General features: G+C 44.7%; 1 protein-coding gene across 3 annotated transcripts in view; it reads left to right on the forward strand.

Annotated features, from left to right (window-relative positions):
• The first annotated feature begins 565 nt into the window (after positions 1-565).
• The window catches only part of SS18 (SS18 subunit of BAF chromatin remodeling complex), a 76,887-nt gene continuing 50,681 nt past the window's right edge, over positions 566-26,771 (forward strand). For 2 of the 3 annotated variants that reach the window (XM_075826323.1, XM_075826324.1), the window contains exons 1-3: positions 567-792; positions 4,114-4,190; positions 15,630-15,714. In XM_075826323.1, coding sequence (XP_075682438.1) covers positions 724-792; positions 4,114-4,190; positions 15,630-15,714 — 231 coding nt within the window. In that variant the 5' untranslated portion in view covers positions 567-723. Of the gene's footprint in view, positions 793-4,113; positions 4,191-15,629; positions 15,715-26,771 lie in introns of all 3 variants that reach the window. The other variant, XM_075826325.1, reaches the window with a different exon arrangement.

A 26,771-nucleotide genomic window follows, 5' to 3' on the forward strand; every position in this document is an offset into this window, starting at 1 on the left:
CACGATTTAAGGGGGAGCTCACTTATACTCCCACTATATAGTTTGTATGGACCAGTTGTCTTTTGAATAACAAAAATGTGGTAATTGACTAAACTGTGCACTAGAGAATGAGTGCAGTAAGCCAATTGGTACATTCCTATTATATTGTCCGTGTGTCCCATAAAAGCAAATTATTCAATGAAGATTCAGTCGTGTGGAGAACAGTATATTTTACGTATAATTTTCCACCACGTAAAAAAATTGTTGTCATATAGCAAATTAGGAACCGCTTATTTTCTTTCAATATTTACACGCCCCTCCGCTGGGATATACCAAGTCTTTGCGCGTTGTTCAAGGCCCAGAGGATTGTGGGATCGAAGCACAGCGGAGCTTCTCACAGCTCGTTATGGGGGTAGACAATTTTCTGTGTATGTGTTTGGCAGTTAGTAAAATTTATAGTGAACTTCTTTTACTAAAAAGGAGTATTTAAATATTATAGTACACGGTGCATCGGTTTGAAAACGTGTGTGCCCGGTTTTTGTTTATAGGTCAGCTGTGGTAATGTTTCTGATTCCCCCCTGACGTAATCGACTGTTGGTATAGTCCAGGATTGTGGTAGTGTCTACGCGCGGTGAGGGTGTTCTATCACAGCCGTTATACTTTTAGCAAGGTCCCCCGGTTTCCGGTATCGGTGCTTCCTCGTTCTTCCTCACAGCCTGTGTTCTGCCGGAACTCTCCAGCGATATGTCGGTGGCCTTTGCAGCACCCAGGCAGCGGGGGAAGGGCGAGATTACCCCCGCCGCCATACAGAAGGTAACACAAAAGAGACCGTCTCGGTTACTTGCAGGGGAGAACAATTACTGGCTGATACAGTTTCTTCATGTAATGAATCCCTGGTTGTCTATAAAGAGATTCGTCCCGTCCTCTGTAGCCATTATTAGAATGCGGTGAGCTGGGGATAGTCCTCTCTGGTTAGTATGGGCAGTACCACAGAGTGACTACATCTCCTACAGTAATGGGTAACAGGAGGACTGCATGGTAGTCCCCAACATACCGCAGCAGCATGTATTGTCCTGATCTGGTGAGTTTTCTGTTGTGTGGTGGCTTTTATTTTTCCTGCAATCCGAACTCCGGAATAGCAGCGTTTCCGAACAGATAATTCATGGACCGGTACAACGGCGCGGCTTCAAATTGCCAAGGAAAACCACTAGATCCATTAACAATGGAAGTATTATTCCTGTAGTCCATTTGGAAACTGCGGTGATGACAATGTCTGGTTAACGCTATATTCAGACATTGCAGTTCAAGTCTGGTTCTTGTCGCGTGCCAAAAGACGCGCACAGATTTTCTGCGACTACGTAGTCCACACAGGCGGCAGTTGTTTCAACTTTAAAACCATGTGGTTTGTGGCCAAACGGTAAGAACTGCACCTCAACGGCAACATCTGAATAGACCCTAAGGCTGGCTATTCCTCCCGACTTGCCCATACAATGATACTAAGGCCTCATGCCGCTTCAGTTTTTTTTCGTCAAGGGGCTATCTATTTTTTCAACAGATAGCACCCTGACACATTCATATCAATGGGGCTATGCACACTTCTGTTTTAACGGAACCGTGCGGCTGTTCCGTCAAAAGTAGTGCAGGTCCTACTCCTGCCCGTTTTTGACGTAATGGTCTCGGGCTCTTCATTGAATTTGGTCCGTGAAACAGACGGCACATGAAAGCCATCCGTGTGCGGCCCGTGTTTGACGGAACCGTCATTAGCGGCCGTACAACGGCTGACGGAAGTGTGCATGAGGCCCAAGCGTGCATGCGTTTTCAGTAGAGAGAAGTAAAGCTTCTGGCAGCGGCTTATCTCCTTGGAAATAAAAGGTTCAGGCATGTTGGAATCAAACACGCCCGATCCTTCTCTCTCCCCCACATTTGCCGTAGGTGGAAAGTCAGGACTCATTAGATGGTTGGCTGGTTCGGCCGACATACATCTAATGTATATGGCCTCATGATAGGCCATGAAGATTAGATCGGTGGGGGTCCGACTGTCGGCACCCCTGCCCATCAGCAGAAAGTCAGCAACTAATCCACTCTGTGATCATACCCTAAGAATGTTAGGAGTAGTGTCATATCCCCTTTTCATAGTGAAGCCAGTCCCATTATCACTTGATAGCCACAGGTATGGATTCAGAAGCCCCCGATGATTTTGTACTGTAAGGGCTCGTCCACACGTAGCCGAATGTCTGCAGAAAGTTTCTACAGCAATTCTGCTGAAAGTAGCAGACTTTTCTGCTGCGCCAAAAACGCACCATTTCCTGCGTTTAACTGCAGAAAATGGTGCATATTTTGCGGCTATTTTTTTATTTTTTTGCAGCAATTCAGTTCACTTCCCGCAGCAGGAATTGACATACCGTATTTTCGGACTATAAGACGCACCCAGGTTTTAGACAACAGAAAATAGGAAAAAATGTAATATTTTACTTCTTTTACAAAGAAAGCACTATTGGTTAAAAATTTTTTTGTCCGGTTTCACCACATTCTGAAAGCTATAACTTATATTTTTCCATCATTTGAGCGGTGTGAGGGCTTAGTTTTTGCGGGAAGAGCTGAAGTTTTTTATTATCACCATTTTTTTTAATCACTTTTGTTATTTAATTCTTTATAGCGCTATGGTTACTAAAAGACGATTCTGGGGTTTTACATGTATTTATTTTTTTTACACCGTTAACTTTGTTAGTCAAATAATGCTATATTTTAATAGTTTCAGACTTTTACGGATGCAGCGATACCAATTTTTTTTATTTTTACGTTGTGCTTGGGGAAAAATAGGAAACCGGTGTTTAACTTTTTTTTAAAAAATGTTTCCACTCCTGAATATTGAACTTTTTTTTTTGTTTTACACATTTTACTAGTTCCCCTAGGGGACTTGAGCCAGCGATCGTTAGATCGCTGGTACAATACACTGCAATACATGGATGAGTTATGGAAACAGCGTAACTAGCTGAGCTACACTGTTTCCGTAACTCCCAGGCTGGGTTCACACGAGCACATTAACGTCCGTAATGGACGGACGTATTTCGGGCGGAAGTCCCGGACCGAACTCAGTGCAGGGAGCCGCGCTCCTAGCATCATAGTTATGTACGACGCTAAGAGTCCCTGCCTCTCCGTGGAACTACTGTCTCGTACTGAAAACATGATTACAGTACGGGATAGTTGTCCGGCAGGGACTCCTAGCATCGTACATAACTATGATGCTAGGAGCCCGGCTCCCTGCACTGAGTTCGGTCCGGGACTTCCGCCCGAAATACGTCGGTCCATTACGGACGTTAATGTGCTCGTGTGAACCCAGCCTAATAGTGAATGGCACTTACAGAAGCAGCGTAGCTCAGCGAGTTACGCTGTTTCCTTAACTCGACCATGTAAGCAGGAAGTGACCGGAAGACAACGGAGCTGGGTAAGATGGAACGGGGCTTAGGGGCCCCTGTTCTAGAGATGGATGCAGGTCCCAGAGATGGGACCCGCATCTATCTGACATTTGACATAGCTTGTGGATATGTCATAAATGTCCTCCATGGGAAAACCACAATAAATGCTGTGGTTGCTAGTGACCGTGGCATTTAACTAGTTAAACGGCCAGGAGCAGCGACATCACTGTCCCTAGCCGTTAGTGCAGCATGTCAGAAGCGGACACCTGCAGCCTCGTGAGCATGGTCCATACATCATCCCCTCCCCGCTCCATGATGTGCCGGCACATTACGGGTCAGGAAGGGGTTAAGTAAGGAGCGGTCAGGGGGCCCGGCACTGGCGCCTATAAGATGCAGGGACTTTTTAGCAAGATTGGAACGTTGGAAGGGAGCCATAGCACAGATGTGAACGAAGCCTTATACAGGTTATAACGCCGGATCAGTTAGTATTGATGGTTTTACAGGTTAGTTCAACATTTTGTGTAGATTGTGTCTATAGTATAAGTATGAATGACCTTACAGGATAGTCTCTCTATGACAACCCCTTTCCATATGCTCTATTTGGGTGTATGGTCCTCACTCGGGACGGCAAATGGGATGTCTTCATTAGTGATTTTCCCCCCTTATTCATGTGTGTCCCTAACGATTTATTTTTTTTGTTATTTTTTTTCCCCCGCAGATGTTGGACGAGAATAATCATCTAATTCAGTGTATTATGGATTATCAAAACAAAGGAAAGACCTCTGAATGTTCGCAGTAAGTAGTAAAGTAGTAATTTTTTTTTTTTTTACGATGTGTAAATTTATACCATTAGGATAACTCCAGTCCATATGATCTAATCAGTGCGCACCATGAAAGCGTATCGTAAGTTTTTCATCAAGAAGTTCAAAACAGTCGTGCGCCTCAGTCCCCGACAATGTTTTGATCCACCCGCATTTTAGTTCTTTCAAATTTCTTTTTCACCTCCTGTCCCCCATGTTTCAGCTGCACCACTATTTTCTGTTCTGTTCATAGTGGGGGGCATGTCACTTATATGTAAATCTGCCAGTACAGGTGGGGGGAGGGGACTTCCAAGCTACTGTTCTCTTCATATAAACAGCCAGTTCAGCGCTCCTGGGACACATAAGTTCTGACAGAACCGTTGCTTTCTGTTTAAAAAGGCTCTGTCACCACATTATAAGTGGCCTATATTGTACATGATGTGTTCGGCGCTCTAATGTAGGTAACAGTGTTTTTTTTATTTAGAAAAACCATCATTTTTGATTTATGCGAATTAGTTTCTCAATGGACAACTGGGCGTGTCTTACTATATGGCCAAGTGGGCGTTGTACAGAGGAGTGTATGATGCTGACCAATCAGCGTCATACACTTCTCTCCTTTCATTTACACTGCAGATAGCGCTATATCTATATCTCTATGAGCAGCCACATAAACACACTATAACATTACTGCAGTGTCCTGACAATGAATAGACATTACCTCCAGCCAGGACGTGATGTTTATTCACAATCCTGACCACTTCTCTGTGATTTATAGCATAGCAGGCGTAGTCTCGCGAGATTACGCTCTAAGCTGTCATTTACAGTGAAATCTCGCTGTGCTGTAGGCTCACACAGACGCTACACAAGTGTCTGGATTCTGAATACACGTCACGTCCTGGCTGGAGGTAATGTATATTCATTGTCCGGACACTGCAGTAATGTTAGTGTGTTTATGTGGCTGCACATAGCGATATAGCTATATCGCTATGTGCTGTATTAATGAATGGGGAGAAGTGTATGACGCTGATTGGTCTCTGATTGGGCAGCGTCATACACTCCTCTGTACAACGCCCACTTGGCCATATAGTAACACGCCCAGTTGTCCACTGAGAAACTAATTCGCATAAAGCTAATATAGGTCATAACTCCGTCAAATTATTGTTTTTCTAAATAAAAAACACAGCTGTAATCTACATTACATTGCCGATCACATGTACAATATAGGGAATTTATAATCTGGTGACAGACCCCCTTTAATGTATCGATTATCTCTTCCTCTGACGTAAGAGAGGTAAACTGATAGTAACACCAGTGTGAAAGAAGCCTTAGGCTCTATTTACACGACAGGCTCCCATTTTTCATCTGCCGTTTTGCATTCGTTCCGGTAGTTTTAGTTTTTAACGGCCGATTGTGACCTGTTTTTCACTGTCTGTTTTAAAAACGGATGAATTTCATTTGTCAATAGTTTTGGGGTCCCAACCCACTAAGAACACCCACAGGAAGATCACATGATCGCCCAGTCACTGTTCTCTCTTGCTTTCAGAGTATAGAGAGCTTTGCTTTGATTTCTAGCGTTTTGTTTTTTCTGCTTTTTTTTACTTGCTACCATGTCCTCACAACCATTGATCCGTCTACTGCATATTTGGCTGATTTCGCAGCAATTCGGACAGCAATCGCAGATGTTGATGCACTGTGTGGGTAGATTCCGCTTCAGGAGTTGCCTCTGATGTCACTGTCCATATATGGATAGTGATATTAGGGGCTCCATCTAGGAGCGGAATCCCTGGCCAGAGGGTGCCATCTGCAAGGGAGGCTTGCTGTCTACAAGGGGACTGTGGCACTACCTACAGCAAAAAAATTTCAAGTGCATTTCGCGATAGGAGGAGGAGAAGAGCGCGAGCAGCAGAAAGCACGGATGTCACTCGGATTACTTTCAAGTGACGGCCGAATTTTACACGGCCCCAAAGCCTTCCCACGGCTTCACGGCTCCCATAGAATGGGACAAAATAAGGGACGCTCCACTTTTTAACAGCCCGGTTTACCGGGCCGTCAAAAAATTGCCTATGTGGTTAGCCCAATTTGGGGTCTATTGTTTTTACTGCGGCCGTGTGATGGCCGTTAAATAAACGGTAGTCCGACGGCTGACTATCCCTGCCGTGTGAATAGGGCCTTAGAAGAGAACTTAACACGTGTCCCAGGAGTCATGAACTGGCTAATTTCAGAGTCCAGCACACGGAGTACAGGGACGTACTAGGTACTAACTTTGCTTGACAACAGGAGGTGGACAGCATTTTACAGGAAGGGAGACACCTAGTGGCAGTAACTTCGTATAGACTTTGCGAGGGGTAAAACAGAATAATTTTTCTAAAGCAATGTTGCTAGATATCCGGTATTTAATTAGTTGTATGAAGTGTTAGTTACCACTCGAACTGGTATCTCAAGGGACACTGTGTGCGCACCCAACTTTTAACAGCTGGTCACTTGGTATTCCAACAGCTAGGACACCAGTGATCAGTTCAGGGGTTAAAGGGGTTTTCCCATAAGGGACATTTATGACATATCCAAGGAATATGCCGTAATTGTCAGATACCTCTGGGACCCGCACCTATCTCTAGAACGGGACTCCCTAAACCATTAAACCATGTTCTACTGCTCTGTGCTCCGCCTGACTCGTGTGTTTCCTGACAATGAAGGAGAAAACAGCGTAACTCGTGTGCTGCTCTGTTTCAGTAACTGCTATTTAATACTATGGGAGTTACGGAAACGGCGTAGCTCAGCGAGTTACGCTGTCTTCTCCTTCATGGTCAGGAAACACGCGCGTCAGCCACAGCACAGAGCAGTAGAACGGGGTTTAGGGGTTCCCATTCTAGAGATAGGTGGGACCCTCATTAAACTGACATTTATGGCATATACTGTGGATATTTCATAAATGCCTCTGATGGGGAAAACCCCTTTAACCCCTTCAGGACACAGCCTGTTCTGGCCTTGTGGACGCAGGTAATTTTTTTTTCAAATCTGACGTGTCACTTTATGTAGTAATAGCTCAGGAATGCTTTTACCTATCCAAGCGATTCTGAGATTGTTTTCTCGTGACGTATTGTACTTTACGTCTGTGAAAAAATTTGGTTGATAAATTCAGTATTTATTTGTGAAAAACACCAATATTTAGAGAAAATGTGCAAAAAATTGAATTTTTCTAAATTTTATTGTATCTGCTTGCAAAACAGATATTAATACCACACACAATAGTTACTAGTTAACATCCCCATATGTCTACTTTATGTTGGCATAGTTTTTTAAACATCTTTTTATTTTTCCAGGACGTTACAAGGCTTAGAACTTTAGCAGCAATTTCTCAAGAAAATTTCAAAAGGCTATTTTTTCATGGACCAGTTCAGTTCTGAAGTGGCTTTGAGGGCCTTATATATTAGAAACCCCCTATAAAACATCCCATTTTAAAAACTTCACCCCTCAAAGTATTCAAAACAGCATTCAGAAAGTTTCTTAACCCTTTAGACGTTTCACAGGAATTAAAGCAAAGTAGAGGTGTAATTTACAAAGGTAATTTTTTTTTTGCAGAAAATCATTTGTAATAGAAAAATTTCTGTAACAGAAGGTTTTACCAGAGAAACGCAACTCAATATTTATTGCCCAGATTCTGCAGTATTTAGAAATATCCCACATGTGGCCCTAGTGCGGTACTGGACTGAAGCACCGGCCTCCGAAGCAAAGGAGCACCTCATGGATTTTGAAGCCTCCTTTTTATTACAATATATTTTAGTCTCTATGTCTGGTTTGAAGAGGTCTTGTGGTACCTAAACAGTGGAAACCCCCAAAAAGTGACCCCGTTTTGGAAACTACACACCTCAAGGAATTTATCTAGTTGTATAGTGAGCCTTTTAACCCCACAGGTTTTTTGCTGAATTTATTGGCGTTAGTCCTTGAAAATGAAAATCTACATTTCTTCTGAAGAAACAGACATTTTTAATTTTTGCAAGGAATAAAGGAGAAAAAGCACCCCAACATTTGTAAAGAAATTTATCCTGATTACGGCAATACCCCATATGTGGTCATAAACTTATATTTGAACACATTACAGCCCTCAGAAGGGAAGGAGAGCCATTTGGGTTTTGGAGCTCAAATTTTGCTATAATGGTTTTCAGTGCCATGTCCCATTTGCAACGCCCTGGAGGGACCAAAACAGCAGAAACCCCCCAAAAGTGACCCCATTCACTATCATAATCCAAGAGAGCAAATGCCTCTTCAGTGGTATATAACTTGCGTGCCATTTTTTACTTATTTTTTGTACGTTTTAATAAAAGTAACAAAAAGTCCACTAATCCATTGATCAATAAATTTATGAACAAGTGGGCGTTGTACAGAGGAGTGTATGATGCTGACCAATCAGTGTCCTGCACTTCTCATTGTTCCAGCCCAGCTTCTGTCACTGCACAATCACACTGTAACAATGGGCTGGAACAATGAGAAGTGTATGACTCTGATTGGTCAGCGTCATACACTCCTCTCCACAACAACCAGTGGGTCAAAAGTAAAAACACGCCCAGTTGGTCATTAAAAAACTAATTAGCATAAATCTAAAATTGTTCATAACTTGATAAAAAATGATAGTTTTTCAAAATAAAAACTAGGGATGCACGGTGCATCGAAACTTCTATACTGTGCATCCCTAAACGGTTCGATACCGCTATTTCCTGTATTTCGATACTGAGCTGCGCAGCCGCACAGCTCAGTATAGTAATACATGAATGTATGGGAGCGCGGCTGTGTAATTCAGCCACAGCCCCGCTCCTCAGTCATGATAAGTTTGCGGGGTCAGGATGATGCGATGCGGCCAGCGCTGCACTAATGAGCGGCGGCACTGGAGACAGAACATGGCGAGCGCTCTACAAAACACCCCCATGTTCTATCTCCAGTGCCTGAACCGCCGCTCATTAGTGCAGCGCCGGCCGCACCTCCTCATGCTGACCGCGCACGCACTTCCTGTCAGGAGCGGGGCAATGGCTGTATTACACAGCCGCAGCCCCGCTCTATAACGGCGGAGATCAGAGAAACCTCTCATCTCCGCCGTTATTCCCCTGAATGCTGCGATCACAGCTGACTGCAGCATTCAGGAGAAAATGAGAAGGGGGGATGCCCCTGGATCGCGTCACAGGGAATTCCTGTGACACGATCGAGGGCCATACCATATATGGGCAGACAGCCCAGGGTCTATTGACGGACCCCAGGGCTGTCTTACCATATTTCATGTTGTAAGGACATACCCAAGTATGTCCTAACAACTGCCTGTGTGCTATCCGTCCACAGGCTAATGTACTGGCACATATCTGATATATGTCTGTGTGCTATCCGTCCACAGGCTAATGTACTGGCGTATATCTGATATATGTCAGTACATTAAAGTTTAAAAACAAAGTATTGTTAAATTTAAAAAAAAATACATTCACCTTTTTTACAATAAACATTAAAATAAGTCTCAATACATAAAATATTCACACGTTCAGTAATGGCGCGCACAACAATGTTTTTTTTCATCATTTATGATGTGTACGCTGTAAAAAAATTAAATAAACACGGCTTTCATTCACTTATTAATGTGAGGCGCGATGAATTTAACCTCCATGTTCCTCACATTAATAGTAATTAACCCCATCATGTACCTCGCACATTAACCCATTATGACTGAGAAACATGATGGGATTAATTACTATTAATGTGAGGCGCGTTCAAAATTCATCACACGTCGCGCCTCATCAGAAAACGGAAGAATTTTTTTTTATTACCTTTGGCAAAAGTATCGAAATTGGTATCGAAATCGCAATACTAAACGAAGTATCGGTATCGAAGTCCAAATTCTGGTATCGTGACATCCCTAATAAAGAGGCTCTGTCACCAGATTTTGCAACCCCTATCTCCTATTGCAGCAGATCGGCGCTGCAATGTAGATTACAGTAACGTTTTTATTTTTAAAAAACGAGCATTTTTGGCCAAGTTATGACCATTTTTGTATTTATGCAAATGAGGCTTGCAAAAGTACAACTGGGCGTGTTTACAGTAAAAGTACAAGTGGGCGTGTATTATGTGCGTGCATCGGGGAGTGTTTACTTCTGTTACTAGCTGGCCGTTCTGACGAGAAGTATCATCCACTTCTCTTCACAACGCCCAGCTTCTGGCAGTGCAGACACAGCGTGTTCTCGAGAGATCACGCTGTGACGTCACTCACTTCCTGCCCCAGGTCCTGCATCGTGTCAGACGAGCGAGGACACATCGGCACCAGAGGCTACAGTTGATTCTGCAGCAGCATCGGCGTTTGCAGGTAAGTCGATGTAGCTACTTACCTCCAAACGCTGATGCTGCTGCAGAATCAACTGTAGCCTCTGGTGCCGATGTGGCCGACACGATACAGGACCTGGGGCAGGAAGTGAGTGACGTCACAGCGTGATCTCTCGAGAACACGCTGTGTGTCTGCACTGCCAGAAGCTGGGTGTTAACGAAGAGAAGTGGATGATTCTAATTCGTCAGCATCATACACTCCCATTCCTAACGCCCAGCTAGTAAAAGAAGTAAAAACGCCCCGATGTACGCACATAATACACGCCCAGTTAGACTTTTGCAAGCCTCATTTGCATAAATACAAAAATGGTCATAACTTGGCCAAAAATGCTCGTTTAAAAAAAAATAAAAACGTTACTGTAATCTACATTGCAGCGCCTATCTGCTGCAATAGGAGATAGGGGTTGCAAAATCTGGTGACAGAGCCTCTTGAAGTTGACGTGTTACATCTTCGTTCATCTACCTCCTGTCAAGTGAATCTAGTTTATACTTGCATTAAAGTTATAGTTTAATGCACATGCTTGGTGCTTTGATACCTAACTAGCGCTTTATTGTTGGGGGATTTTTTGGCCAGAATGACCTAACACAGGTTATTGGGTTTTAATTTCTACTGGTTAAAGGGGTTTTCTGGAATCTCTATATATTAATGGTCTATCCTTAGAATAGGTCATCTATATTAGATCAGTGGGGGTCCAACTCTTGGCACTCCCACTAATAATTTGACATAAATGGGACCAGAACCGCAATCCTAATCATAGCCATTGTGCCTGGTAAACTCTGAAGATGCCACGGCGTTCGTCGCTGTGACCCCCTTCAGTGAGCTGGTCGATGGGGGTGCCAAGAGGTGGACCCTAACGGATCTGATATTGATGACCCATCCTGTTGCTAGGCCATCAATATAAAGGTCCCAGAAAACCCCTTTAACAGCTGTAATTTATTTAGGTAGTTAGTTTAGTTAGGCAAGATTTTCATTGCCATTAGGCCGGGATCACGCACACGGTTTTGATGCAGCTTTTAGATTAGTTTGTTAAATGAAAATTGGGTGGTTAGTATGCGAACACAGGAAACGTTTTTTTTGTTTTGTTTTTTTTTTTCTGATTTTTAGTTAATTAAATGTGAGATCTGTCTGTTTACAGTATCCGATTCTTTTAAATCAAGTAACTTTTTATTAACACAAACAATTTTTCACATTTTACACAACACTAGTGCTCGTCACCTTCTACAAGCACTTCTAAGTACATGCAGTGAGCGAGATGTCCATCCGTATAAACCGTTTTGTCAACAAAATAGTTTAGCAGTTTCCAAGCCGACGTTACTTACAGCATCCTTCAAGCTTATACGTATCGTTTTCTTATAATTACAGCCCCTTCATGTTTAGCCCTTGAACTAATCCATACTTCTAGATATACCTCTATCCCTCGTCAAAGTATCAGATTCTTTAAAGGGGTTATGTGGGGACCGAAGAGTATTTGCAGTGTACTCACTGCAGTATGTGAGTACACTCGCTAATACACGTTCGCAATTTTTTATAGCGCTGGGGGGTGACCGAAAGACTAGATGTGCATTCTTCCTTCATGACGACATGTTTCTTCGTCATATGACCATCCCTGCTGTACTCTGTACTACTGCTCCTGCTTGTACATAGAGATTACATAGAGTACAGCGGGGGTGGCTACATGATGAAGAAAGACTGTGCAACTAGACTTCCGGTTCCCCGCCAAGCGCTATTAAAAAAGAAAATCTATTAAAATCTCAATCGGCACAACAAGGGACCAGAATATATATTAGCGAGTGTACTCGCATACTGCTAATACTCTTCGATCCCCACATAACCCCTTCCTGCAATATGATGTAAATATACATCCTAGTCGGTGGGGGGGGGGGCTCAGGAGGTGTAGATTACATCTAACACCTTGCTCTATAGTGGATGTGAATGGAGAGCTCAGATCCTAGCAAGGGGTTTTCCAGCCCTTAGAAATTGATTCCCTCTTCTCAGGATAGGCCATAAATATTTGATCGTTGGGGCTTCGACTGCCGGCACCCCAGTCAACCAGCTACTTTAAAGGGACCCCGGCACTCGTACTAGCGCAGCTACCCCGGCACTCGTACTAGCGCAGCTACCCCGGCACTCGTACTAGCGCAGCTACCCCTTAATTTCTTACCTGCTCGTACTGTGAGTCGCTGACACACTTGTAGCCGCTGCGGCCCATTCAAAATAGCTGATCGTGGTGTTGCCGGGAGTCAGACCCCTACAAATCGGGTATTGATGGCCTATGCTGAGTACTGAAAAATAAAGTTTTGACTTTTGGAAGGCAGGGATAAAAACAAAATCTGGCCTGGTCCTGGAAATCTTAATCCCAATAAAAACTCTGTGCGTTCTGTAGAGACTATTTAACCAGGTGACAAGTGGCCATGTCTCTCTCGTCACGTAGCTGTGTCTCAGAAGCCATTAGTTAATAGGGTGAGAACACACAGCGGCAGCTGAAACAATGCCCACAGGCGGTGTTCAATGGTCGCATTATTTTACAGGTAACACCGTAGCTTTACCAGCAGAATCGTGCAGCCATTCGACACTGCTTATGGGAGTGGTTTTAGCCGTGGGTGACCGCCACTCTGCGTATGCTCACCCTTGCGCTATATACATGCAGGGATTAAGCTGCTCATCACAATGTCTAATTCATTATTTTCACATATTAACCACAATAGCCCACATTTCTGAATGCTGTGTAATAGTTACAGCGTAAATTTAGACCAGTCAGTCACAAAATTAACCAAATTTATCATTTTAAGCCATGCCATTTCCCCGGGACAATTTGTAAATAGTGTCGAGTGATTGTGCCAATTTTGCTGCATGTTATAGTAGCAGCAAATTGGATGTGATTTGATCAAATATTATCCTCTCGCTGCAGAAATAGACCTGAGGGCGGATTCTCAATCTGCATTAGGTCTATTTTTTTTTTTTTTTTTTTTTTTTTTTTTTTATTTTGGGTAAAATCTATGGAATTTCTGCAGCATTTCCATTTTGTGTGGTGGAGGCAATAGGGTATGTTCCCACAGGCTGGAGACGCTGTAGATTGTCTGCAACAGAAAACATGCAGGTAAATCAGTCTCTGATATCTGCATCAGATAGTGTGGTTTTAGACCTGTGGATTTAGTGTAAACCATTGATTATAGCAAACTTTTTATATGGACCTGCAGTTTTTCCTGCGATTCCACTGCAAAATTGCTGTATAAACCGCAACTTGCTATTCTTAATAAGGAATTTATGTTCCCCATCGAAGCCTATGGGCCGAACACGCAGCACCTCCTTACAGAATACGCGGCATATATAGACCTGCTGCGGATTTGAAAGTCTCCTCGCAGAATACTTTCTGCACGACTTTTCTGGTAATCATTCCTGCGGTGTGGGCCCGAGACTTGCAAAATATTTCACTTTGCTGCTACTGTAAATTCTGCGGAATTTCCGCCCAGAATTCCGCTGGGAAAATTCAACAGTGTTTTATGCTGTGTGGGAACTCAGTCGTAGAGACTGTTACCTCAGAAAACCCACTCCCTAAACTACAGACTCAAGATGCTGATTCCAAATCTGTCATTTTTATCGGTCTACTCACTCGCATACTGGGCAATGCGCTGCATGGAAAGGACAACCTAATAAAGAGAGCTCCTAGGGACTTGTCATCCGCATGAAGCGCACGGACCGTTTGCGGTCTTATATCGAGGGAATTCAAGTGAGTAAAAAGAGTCACAATCCACATCATTTAATCTATTAACTTATTGTAGTTTAGGGGGGTTTCGGAGGTGACATTTTAAGGTCTCCTTTAAGGTGCAGTTTATTTTAAATATACAAGATGTAAGTTTCTTCTTTTTTTTTTTTTTTTTTTTTTTTTTTTTTTGTTCTAATGAAATGGACTTAAATAAAATTAAAAAAATGTTTAAAGAGGCTCTGTCACCAGATTATCAAATCCCTATATCCTATTGCATGTGATCGGCGCGGCAATGTAGATAACAGTAATGTTTTTTTTTTTTTTTAAAGGATAATTTTTGGCCAAGTTATGAGCAATTTTATATTTATGCAAATGAGCTTTGAAATGGACAACTGGGCGTGTTTTTTTTTTTTCGCATTTCCAACTGGGCGTGTATTGTGTTTTTAACAACTGGGCGTGTTTACTTGTTTTACTAACTGGACGTTGTGAATAGAAGTGTATGACGCTGACAAATCAAACGCTTCTCATCGTTCCCACCCAGCTTCTTTCACTAAAGACACACAGCATGACGTCCTTCAACCTTGGCGTCGGACAAAGAAGATACATCAGCTGAAAGGCGTCCAAATGGTTAATATGCTCGTCTCTAGGGCGTTTGCTATGCTTACCTGCACATGGTGATGCTGCTGCAAATTCAACTGTACGCCTGGAGCTGTGGGGTCTTCTCTCTTCCGACGCCAAGGTTGAAGGACCTGTGGGTGACCATCACTCCCAGCCAGCTTCTTTCACTGCAGACACAGCGTGACGTCAACCACAGGTCCTTCAACCTTGGCGTCGGAAGAGAGAAGACACCACAGCACCAGGCGTACAGTTGAATTTGCAGCAGCATCACCATGTGCAGGTAAGCATAGTAAACTCCCTGGAGACGAGCATATTAACCATTTGGATGCCTTTCACCCGATGTATCTTCTCTGACCAACGCCAAGGTTGAAGGACCTGTGGGTGACGTCATGCTGTGTGTCTAGTGAAAGAAGCTGGGTGGGAACGATGAGAAGTATATGATGCTAATTTGTCAGCATCATACACTTCTATTCACAACGCCCAGTTAGTAAAACAAGTAAACACGCCCAGTTGTTAAAAACACAATACACGCCCAGTTGGAAATACGAAAAAAAAACACGCCCAGTTGTCCATTTGCATAAATATTAAATTGCTCATAAGTTGGCCAAAAATGATCTTTTTTCAACCCCCCAATTTTTTTTTTACTGTTATCTACATTGCAGCGCCGATCACATGCAATAGGAGATAGGGATTTCAGAATCTGGTGACAGAGCCGCTTTAAGCTTGTGTGACGTTTAAACATTCTTTCTTTAATTTTACAGGTATCAACAGATGTTACACACAAATCTGGTTTACTTGGCGACCATAGCAGACTCAAATCAGAATATGCAACCTTTATTACCAGCAGTAAGTAGAGAGAATGAAATTTATAAATCTGTTTAAAGAAGCTGGGGGTGGTTTATAAAGAGTTGTATGCATCTAAGGCTGCATTCAGACGAGTGTGTCGGCTTTGCGCTTTAAAAAAGTTTTTCCCACATTTCATGTCTGTGTGCGTTGCGTATTGGTATCCTTTGCATGTGGCATGCTTTTTTAATCTGTGCAAGCACTTTTTTTTTTTACATTTATTTCTGTGCTTTTCTAAGTAACTGATCCATAGACTTCAGTGGACGACTAGGTGCGCAAAAATGCACCAATATAGGACATGCAGTAAGTTACACGCAACGGACACTCGCTATGTGAAAACTCACGTATTTCTGAATAGCCCCATTGAAATGAAAACGGACGATTATTACGCTCGTCTGAATGAGTCCTTAGAGTAAATATCCATGCTGCTACCACTGACCGAATTAAATAGAACCTGTCATCTACTGACATATAAAACCAGCTGGACAGCTTACCAGCCGCTGCAGTGCTGACTTTCTTCTGCTTCGTTTTGGTGACCTGTGAGTAGACTCAAGTGTGCGGTCGCTGCTTCTACGACTGAGATTGACACTGAGTGCCGGGGACTGCTCAATTAACAGTATAATCTTATAGATCACCGAAAGTAATGGGACCGATTGCAGGGAAACGTGTGTGACTAGCAGGAGAAGAAAGCCAGTGCTGCAGCGGCTGGTAAGCTATTCAGCTAGTTTTGTTAGAGGACGTGACAGATCCAATTTTTAAAGTAAGGCCGGATTCACACGAGCGTGTTCAGTCCGTGATATATGGTCCGCAGGTCGGCTGCATTTCCTGGACTGAGCACGCTGCAGGGAACTGGGCTCTTATTGTTATCTATGACGCTAGGACTCATGCGGGAAAACTGTCCCGTACTGAAAACATGTTTTCAATACGGGACAGTTGTCCGGCAGCGAGGCAGGGACTCCTAGTGTCATAGGTAACGATGATGCTAGGAGCCCGGCTCCCTGCAGTGTGCTCAGTCTGGGAAATGCGGCCGACCTGCGGACCGTATATCACGGACTGAACACGCTCGTGTGAATCCGGCCTTAGCCTAAAATTTAATGACCGACTAACAGTCAGCGGACTCCATTAGTTAGCAGTAGGGTAAATGAAGATCTTTGGACTTGCATCAGGGTAACAAGAACTTTTGTTTTGCTTTGCCTTGAATGCAAATTAGCTTTTTGTGTCCGGCATCTAGAGCGCCAACTACTCCACTCTGCTCTTATTACAATAAAGACCAGCAGAGCCATGAATCAACTGCAGAGGAGAGTGGATGGAGCTCTACAAACCTAATTTACATATGGGGCAAGGCGGAATATGGTGTTTTTCCTTTTTTTTTTTTTTAAATATATATAAATACCCTGATGCTAGCCCTAAGATACTCCACACTGGTATATCCCTCTTCCTTTACCCTCTTAACTAGCGGTGTCCGCTGTTTTGTAAGCTTAAAACCTCATGACCGACTCCCTTTCAAGGTAATGTTAATTTTTGCACATCCCCTGAGCTGTTCCCTTTTTTGTTTTCTGGCTCTTTTGATCTTTGAATTTCTAAAGCTGGCCATACACATTAGATGTACATCGGCTGAACCTGCTGATTATGGCGGGACCGGCCGACCATCGATGTGTGTGGTAGTGTCCCGACTCCACCCCCACCCCCGACAGCAGATGTTGGGGAAGAGAAGGTTTGGGCATGTTGAATTTCAACATGCCCGATTTTAGTTTTTGTTAGTAGCTAAGCCGCTGCCAGAGAATGTTATGGCGACATCCATCACCTTGACTGCTGGTGAGAACTCATGCATGCTTGGGGAAAAAAGTTGGGGGTGACTGAAATTCAATTGGTTTTTATTTTTGCTACAATACAATAGAAAAAGTATTACAACTTACAAATTATATATTCTTATGGTATTGTACATTACACAAAGGCATCTTGCATAGTCCAATATCTGAAATGTGTCTGACTTTAACATACTGACAAACACACCAACATAAAAACATACAGTGATAAGTATGTGTAGTACTACATAGTAGATGCAAGAGAAGGAACAAGATGGTACAGGATAATAAAGACCTTGTAAGCTTTACAGGAGTTTCCACTACTCTGTATGTTTGTATTATTTGCCCTATACAAAGTTCTTACGGAGTAGAAGTTTGATATGAGGTAACTCCGTCCAAGGAGCCCAGTTGGACACACATTTCTGTCTAACCTTTAGAGGTTGCAAAGTGCAACTCTTATTGAAAGTGAAGAAAAATCCTGTTTAGCGCCTCCGATTCAAGGCCTCAGCCGTTTTCCATCTCTTGGCTATATGGAATCTGGAAGCAATAAAGGATATGGCTTATTGGCCGTCTAAATTCTAAAGGGATTGCATCCATCTGCAAATCCAATAATGCTAATGCAGGTGATGGTAGAAGTTCTGCTCCCATTAATTCGGATATGTAACACCAGATCTGCTTCCAGAATGGGTACACCGATTTACACGTCCGGTTACTATAGCTATGTAAAGTGATAACGTTTTTTAAAGGAACTGCCCAATCAGATTCTGTACTTGTATTTGCCGTGAGTTATTTTTCTCTGAAGGTTATTTTTATACCATCAGTTTGCTAGCATTTTTTTGGACTACACGTACGCCCCTTCAAATTTGAAGTGCCTATGCTGCTTATGACTTCTTGTCTATTGTCTTAGTCAATGTGAAAACTCATTACAATGTGACAGAAATGAGAATAAATAAAATAAAACAGAGTCCAGTAAGACTGCATTTGAGAGCAATTTACTGTCCTGCTTTAAAGTCTGTGTAAATTATTATGTATTTTTTTTTTATTTTTAAATTCTTTATTTTCATGGCCGACAACCATATTTTTACATAATAAAAACAAGTTTACAGCAAATACAGAAAGGAAAATGAAGCACATAACCAATAATGAAGAAACATAGTGTTTAACCACATACTGAAAACCTCAAGGGAGGTATAACCACATGTAACATCTCCCACTTGATCTGATTGACATTCCCCTCTGAGAGAAAGGAGCAAGAGAGACTAAGCGAGATAAAGAAAGATAAATGAGAAGGGTAAAGGGAGGAGGAAGGGGCAATATTCTCCACCGAGGAGATCCTGTAGCACCCAAGAAGATCCATTGCGGGTTATCAACCAACTTCCAACCCACCCAGAATGTCTTTATAGGTGTCAGTGTCCTGGAACACTATCCAAGGGGACCACGTTAGGCAAAACCTAGCGTTAGTATCATGAATGCTTGAGGTCAGATCTTCCATGTGCATTAGGTCGTTGACCTTTGAAACCCAGAGGGACAGAGTAGGTGGGGAGACGTTTTTCCATCTTAATGGAATGCAATGTCTAGCGGCCATCACTAAAAAGTGAAGCAGCGAGCTTTTGTAGATATTTGTTGGGATGTCACAGTGATGTAGGAGGAAGAAGGCCGCGTCCAAACAAGAACTGGTATCTGTTACCTCGGAGATCACTCTCTTCACTCCTTCCCAGAATTCTGCGAGCAGCGGACAAGACCAAAAGGTGTGGATGAGGGTACCATCTTCCTGCCCGCATCTCCAACAAAGAGGTGAAACGGTCGGGAAAATACGATGTAAACGGACCGGGGTCCTGTACCATCGCGAGAGCAGTTTAAAACTGGCTTCTTGGTAACGCGAGCTGATCGAGGTTTTATGAGCCAAAGTAAGGATGCGGGTACATTGACTTGCGGTAAAGATGATGCCCAAGTCTGCTTCCCACTCCGATGTATCCTGGCGGGGGGAGATCCGGCGGGTTTAGAAGGAGATGGTAGATCGTGGACAGTGTGTGACGGGCTGGCTCGGAGCCAACACACATCTCCTCCAACGGGGATCTAGACTCTTGAAATAAAGCCGGAGACGATAATGAAGAGAAAAAGTGGCGGAGCTGAAATATGCGCCAATAGCCCAGAGGTTGGAGTTCAGGCAGATGCGACAGCTCCCAAAGGGAGAGCCACTCCGCATTCTTAAGGAAGTGCGCTGCCCTAAATATACCAGACGTGAACCAAGCCCGGAAGACCGAATCTGTCAACCCTGAAGGGAAAGCAGGATTCCCCAGAATCGGAAACATGGGGGAGCAGATGGGCAAAAGGCTTGATCGGACCTTATGAAGAGAACAACATCGCAATGTGGGGCTGATAGTGGGATGTTGGTGAATGGATTTAAGAAGTCCGCTTTGCAACCACGGAACCACCTGAAGAGGGGCCTCTGTGAAACTTTGCTCAAGACCCACCCAAGACTTGTAGGGGGCGTGTCTACACCAATCCACAACGCGCGCTAGGTGAGTTGCTATGTAGTATGAACGAATGTCAGGAAGTGCCAGTCCCCCCGACTCCCGTGTCCGACACGAGCGTTCGACTAAGGCGTGAGGGCTTACCATTCCATACAAAGGAAATTTGTAAAGAGTTGACTGCTTTGAAGAACGAGGGTGGAATCGCTATAGGCAGCGCTTGGAATAAGTAAAGTAATCGGGGAAGAATATTCATTTTAAAAATAGTGCAGCGACCCATCCACGTGAATGTGCCCCTCCTCCATCTGGCACAATCCGTTTTCACTTCGGTAGGAAACACTGGGAAGTTCAAATTAAAAAGCTCCTTAAGATCCACCGGGATGCGCACTCCCAGGTATTTGAGCGCCATCGAGTTCCATTTAAAGCTAAAGGATTGTTCCAGTGTGCGTAGAAGGGAGGAGGGGATGGAGACATTCATGGCCTTGGATTTGGAAAAGTTTATTTTAAAATTGGATAGACTGGAAAAGCGACGAAATTCCTGCATCAGATTCGGGAGGGAGATAGACGGGTTAGTCAGGAAAAACAACAAGTCATCTGCATACGCTGCAACCTTGTCGACCCGAGCTCCCACCTCTAGGCCCTTAATGTCAACGTTCGCTCTGACATGCCGTAGGAATGGTTCCAAGGTCAGGATGAAAATCAAGGGGGATAAGGGGCAACCCTGTCTGGTCCCGTTGTGGATGTTGAATTCTTCCGAAAGGATCCCATTCACGCGTACCCTCGCAGACGGGCAAGAGTATAACGACATTATCCATCCCATCATTTGTGGACCAAGACCAAGCCGGAGAAGGGTTTCCTCCATATACGTCCAATTGACTCTGTCAAATGCTTTTTTAGCATCTGTTGACAAGAGCATAAGCGGAACTCGAGATAGTTTAGCCTTCTGAATGAGATTGATTGCCCTTGTTGTATTATCCCGGGCCTCTCTGCCCAACATGAACCCTGCCTGGTCAAGATGTATGACACCGCTGAGTAATGGGGCCAAACGCCCTGCCAAAATCTTTGCAAAGAGTTTGACGTCTACATTAAGAAGGGAAATCGGCCTATAACTTGCGCATTTAGAGGGATCTTTCCCTGTCTTGGGGATCCCTGCAATATGTGCCCTGAGCGCATCAGGTGGGACGCGAGCAGCGGAAGAGAGAGAATTCAAGCACGCTAAGAGATGCGGACTAAGGACAGCGAGGAATTTTTTATAATAGGGATGCGTAAACCCATCAGGTCCAGGTGCCTTACCAGAGGCGGAGTTCTTGAGAGCGTCGGATAGTTCTGGCGCGGTAATTGGGACCTCTAGTGCATTGAGAACCTCCTCAGACAGGGAGGGGAGGCCCGACTCCGCAATATAGGACTTAATATTTGCACGGAAATCTCTCGAGCGTGGCCGGATTGGTAGAGTCGGTGTCCTAGAGTGAAGCATAAAAGTCACGGAATTGCGACGCTATGTCCAAAGGCAGATTAACTCGAGTGGTAGGCGAGGTTGTAATAAAAGGTACATACGTGTGCGCTTGTTGGAGGCGCAATGCTCTGGCAAGAGACTTGCTACATTTGTTTCCGTACTCATAAAAGTGCCGTTTGCATTTGGCGAGAGTTGCCCTCGCCCTGGAAAGGAGTAAGGTGTGTAGCTCCTTCCGTTTTTGAATTAGCGCCACTTTGCATTCCAGTTCGTGGGACCGTTTATGCGTGAACTCCAGTGCCTTAATTTCCGTTAGGAGCCGGGTAATGGCCACCGCGCGCTCCTTTTTCAACCGGGACCCATGCTTAATGAAGGTAACCCTTACCACACACTTGTGGGCCTCCCATAGTACCCGTGGATTCGTATCTGAGGAGTTATTAGTGACTAAGTAGTCGTCAAGCGTGTGCGCCACGTCAGAAGAGGCCAGGGAATCCTGGAGAAGCGAGGGATTGAGTCTCCATTGGGATTGATGCAATATAGGAGTTTGCAAAGTCAAAGACAATGTGACAAGGGCATGGTCAGCGAAAGATATTGAGTCAATGTCGGCCGCTTGAACGGTTGGAAGAGACCGGTGTTTGACAAAGAACAAGTCCAGTCTGGAGTAGACCTCATGAACAGGCGAGTAAAAGAAGTCTTCGTCTGCTGGATGTAGTAAGCGCCACGTGTCCACGAAGTTGTGTTCGTGAAGCGTGCGTTTAATACGGCGCAGCTGCGAGTGTGGAATTGACGAATGTCCCGTTGAAACATCCATGGTAGGCTCTAAAGCAACATTGAAATCCCCCCCCCCCCCCCCCCCCAAAACGATGGTACCCTCCAAACTCCTCCAGCACATCCAGAAAGCCGATCAAGGCAGAACCTTGTCCCACATTGGGCATGTAGAAGGACGCAAAGTTATAAATCTGGGAGTCTTCCCCTTGACTAAGAGCATTTGCCCCATCACATCACTGCGAGAGTCCAGGAGTTCCCATGGTAGAGAGCGGGAAAGAAGGATACTCGTCCCCCTGGATTTCGGGTCAGGGGAGAAACTATGATAAGCGTGAGGAAACCATGGATTAGACAACTTGAAGGGTTTCTACTCGCTCAGATGTGTTTCTTGAAGAAAAGCTACATGCAAGTGTCTAGCCTTCAACAAGTTAAACAGAATGGATCGTTTCCCAGGACCATGCAGACCCTTGACATTCAGAGAACCTATCCGCAGCTCTTTCTGGGATTGACTTGCCATGTCCCCGGCGGGGAGAGGGGAGGGGGAGGGGAGAGAGCAAAGAGGGTAAAAGCGAAAGACCAAGGGAAGGAGGAGGGAATAGAACAGGGGCCCAAAGGCCGGCTCCTTATCGGTGTGGAAACCTGTGGAGAAAAAGTTAGTAACAGAACGGGGATAGGGAGAACCAAAGGCACAGTGGGTGGGTGGGGGGGGGGGGGGGGCAGCAGCAGCAGCAGCACAATAACATAAACCAATTCAAACTCGTCCGATACCCACCAAGAGATGAGTAAGGGAGTCAACGACACTTTATAGACCCTGGCTCTGCAAGCAGGGCCCTATGTACAATGACCAATTACCTTTTCCCCAAGAACAATAGTAAATAACCCCAAAGAATACCCATTCAAAATTATCGTATACGTGTGATATCCACCAGCTACCGTTGCCTACGATGAGGGCAGTAAAGCTAAAGGGACATTTGATAGGTAAAAAGGGGGAGGGAAAGGGGTACACCTAGGCGACAGACGAGAGCGGAGGAACAAGGAATGGGAGAGGCGGAAGAAGGCTGAGAAAGTCGATAGAGGCGTATACATCCCTTACCCCATTAGTGTACCCGTCAGCCAATCTTATAACCTATTAGTTAACAGGAAAAGAATTCAGCCCTAGAAAATACATTAAAACAGCCCGATATACAGTAATGGAGACTGGCGAAGTAGTGTCGACAAGGTCCAGACCACTGTGCCATTCCCCATCCGATCACCGTTAGGAGAGAGGGAGGGTAGGGTAAGGGAGGGGGGAGGGGATCCAGACACATATTATGCAACAAGACATGATAAAAACGAGGGGGGGGGGGTGAGGGGAGCGACGACAAGGAACAACGGAAGGTTACAATGTAAGCCAGTGTATATCTACGTTTCTGAGTATAGTTGTGGAATCAACTGCTGCATCATGAGTCCCAGGGGAGTCTCAGCGCTCCGCTGTAGTAGAAGCGAGGCAGCTCTCAAAGTTCCGCTAAAAGAGAAAAACCCCTTCTTTGGAGTGGTTGTTAAAGGCACCTGTGACAGAGAAAAAGAACCACTAGGCACTGTAGGGGGCAAAAAGATACTAGGTGCAGTCAATACGTTGCCACGTGGTCAAGGCGAAATCTCCAAAAGGGAATCCCGTCAGGCCTCTGGCGGTATCGGCAGCGACCGGTCCGGTTGAGACCCCGGTGTCTCTCAGAACGGGGGCCTGATGCGGGGTAGGCTATTGCGCCGACGTTGAGGCGGTTCAGGCCGCTTCAATGCCAACCAATCCGGTGCCGGAAACGGCTCAATCTGTAGGAACCTGAATAGTGCATCCAGATCCGAGAAATGGCGAAGAAGAAAAGTAGATGCTTCTTTCCTGACGACCACGTGGAACGGGTGTCCCCATCTATAGGTGGCTCCTGTCGCTTTGGTCTTTTCCAATAATGGGTGTAGGAGACGTCTCATGTAGAGTGTACGCGGGGAAACGTCCGGATAGACCGAAACCCTGCAGCCATCAATGGACCCTGGCCCATGTGACCATGCTCCTCTGACAATTAGATCCTTGTCAGAATAGTAGTGTAGGTGGCATAGGACGTCCCGGGGATTTGAAGGGTCGTGCAGGCCGGGACGGGAGACTCTGTGAACACGGTTTAGTAAGAATGTAGCGTCTAGAGGTCTATTGGTGACCGTATTAAAGATGGCGGTAATCCTGGTCGAGAGATCATCTCTGAGGCCCAGATCTGGGAGGCCCTTCAAGCGTACATTGTTTCTACGGCCCCTGTTTTCCTGATCATCCAACTGGAGTGCTAGGGACTGCATGTGTGATCTGTTGGAAATGGCCGCCTGCTCCAGAGCTAGCACTCTGCTATCAATAGAAGAAACCGTGTGGTCAGTGGTATTAATCCTAGTGTCCACCCTTTCCACTTCTTGTTTTAAAGCAGCGATATCTTGTTGGTGGGATTGCTCTATTCTTGTGACCAGGGTATCTAAGTCCTGTCTGGTGGGGAGAGCCTGAATCAGTGCCCTAAGTGCATGTAAATCCGCATGCAGGGATGGCTGTAATGGCAGATCTTCTGCAATGTTAGGCAGGGGCACAGAAGCTGTCGGTAGCACACAGAGAGGGAGGGCAGGGGACACAGGCGGTACCTCAATAGAAGCGACTCCATGCTGTGATGCGGTCGTGTGTCCCAGCGTGCAGGAGCCTGCTGGCATGTTCAGTGTTCCGTCTGCTCTCCTCGTGGCCGGCTGCTGTGTGGGATCCGCCATGACACCTGGAGGCATCGGTGTAGTTTGCGACGCTTGAAAGAAGCGCTCCATGCTTGTGCTGCGCGTCCGAGAGCGCGATAAGGAGCGGGAGGGTGTTGAGCCTAGTCCCCGGCGCTTTCCGGGCATCTCCTGCCGGTACAAAACGGGATCTAACTGCTCTTTACTCCACCGCTGCACGGAGCTCTCCCAAAGCGCGACTTCACTCCGCCATGGCCAAGCCCCGCCCCTCATGTATTTTTTTTTAAATTTCCTTTTAATCTATATTTTATGTGAATTTCAAAACATTTAATAAGTCAATGAAAAAGTGGTTTAAACGTTTTTAAGATACAGCATCTATAGATCTGTCAAAGCCACGACAGTTAGGTCAGCTGAGCTGGTGGCTTGGATGAAAGCAGGTCCTGCGTGTCTGATACAGGTTCCAGCTAATAACAATCATATCGAAGTTCATAACCAACTTAAAAGTTGTTTTAAAATCAAATAACATTTTATTTAAGAAAATCCTTTCAAAGGTGTACATAACCCTTAAAGGGAATGTGTCGCTAGAATTATTTTTTTTTTTCATTTTTCACAAGTCAGGAAATATTATAAATTAGATTCTAATTTATAACATTTCCATGTGCTGGGCACTAGAGGGAGCAGTTCCCAAAATTGCAGCATGGTCACTGTGGTAAAGCAACCTCATTGATTTATGCTGCAAATTTGGGGTGGACACACTCTCCTCTAGTGTCCTCACACAATCCCCCCTCCCTTCTGGCTAGTGCCAGGAGAAGGAGGGGTTTGAAGGTCTCCAAACCACCTACACTGTATGCCGCCATTTTTTGAGCGACTGCACAGTGTAGGAGGATTAGATACAGGGCTCAGCAGACAGTATCACATGAACATAATACACACATCAAATACACAAACATAAATTACCTGCTCCTGCCTCCGCTGGTCTACGCCCCTTCGCTTCGTTGAACATCTGGCCAGAAGCCGCGGCCAGAAGTAGTCCTCTTACTGTCCAGCAGCAACTTTAGGCTCTGTTCACACGGAGTATTTTGGGGGAGGAATATCTGCCTCAAAGTTCCAAACGGAATTTTGAGGCAGATATTCCTCCCCCAAAATAGTCCGTGTGAATAGCAATTATCGCGCCGTTTTTCGCCCGCGGCCATTGAGCGCCGCGGGCATAAAACACGCTTTCTCCTGCCTCCCATTGAAGTCAATGGGAGGTCGGAGGCGGAAGCGCCCGAAGATAGGGCATGTCGCTTCTTTTTCCCGCGAGGCAGTTTTACTGCTCGCGGGAAAAAGACGCCGACGCCTCCCATTGAAATCAATGGGAGGCGTTCTCGGGCCGTTTCTGCCGAGTTTTGCGACGCGGTTTCCGCGTCAAAAAACTCGGCAAAAGACCCCGTGTGAACATAGCCTTAAAGTTTAAAGTCCCAACACTAAACATTTTTGTTTATATTTTATTAAAAGCAATATAAAAAAATTAATGACACCTTCCCTTTAAAATATGCTCTATGAAAAAAAGATAACATTCCTGTGTACATTGAAGAAATTTAGATTCAGCATCTTATTTCTTTCAGTAGTTGAAGTACTCTGGCAATAGTTTTAAGATTTTCTCATGACAACCCTCTGTCTGTGTTTTAGCCTTGATCAACTCTTTTACGGGAGCATTGTGTGAATCCAAATAATTATCCACATCAATGTGCACATAACTGCTGCTTTCCAAGTCCCTTACAATATGGACATTGATGTAGATGCCGATTTAATTCACAGTGGTGCACGTACGCAATAACCCTAAACTTCTCAAAGAGCACACTA

The sequence above is a fragment of the Rhinoderma darwinii genome, chromosome 5, assembly GCF_050947455.1.
Source record: "Rhinoderma darwinii isolate aRhiDar2 chromosome 5, aRhiDar2.hap1, whole genome shotgun sequence".
In the NCBI taxonomy this organism is placed as follows: Eukaryota; Metazoa; Chordata; class Amphibia; order Anura; family Rhinodermatidae; genus Rhinoderma; species Rhinoderma darwinii.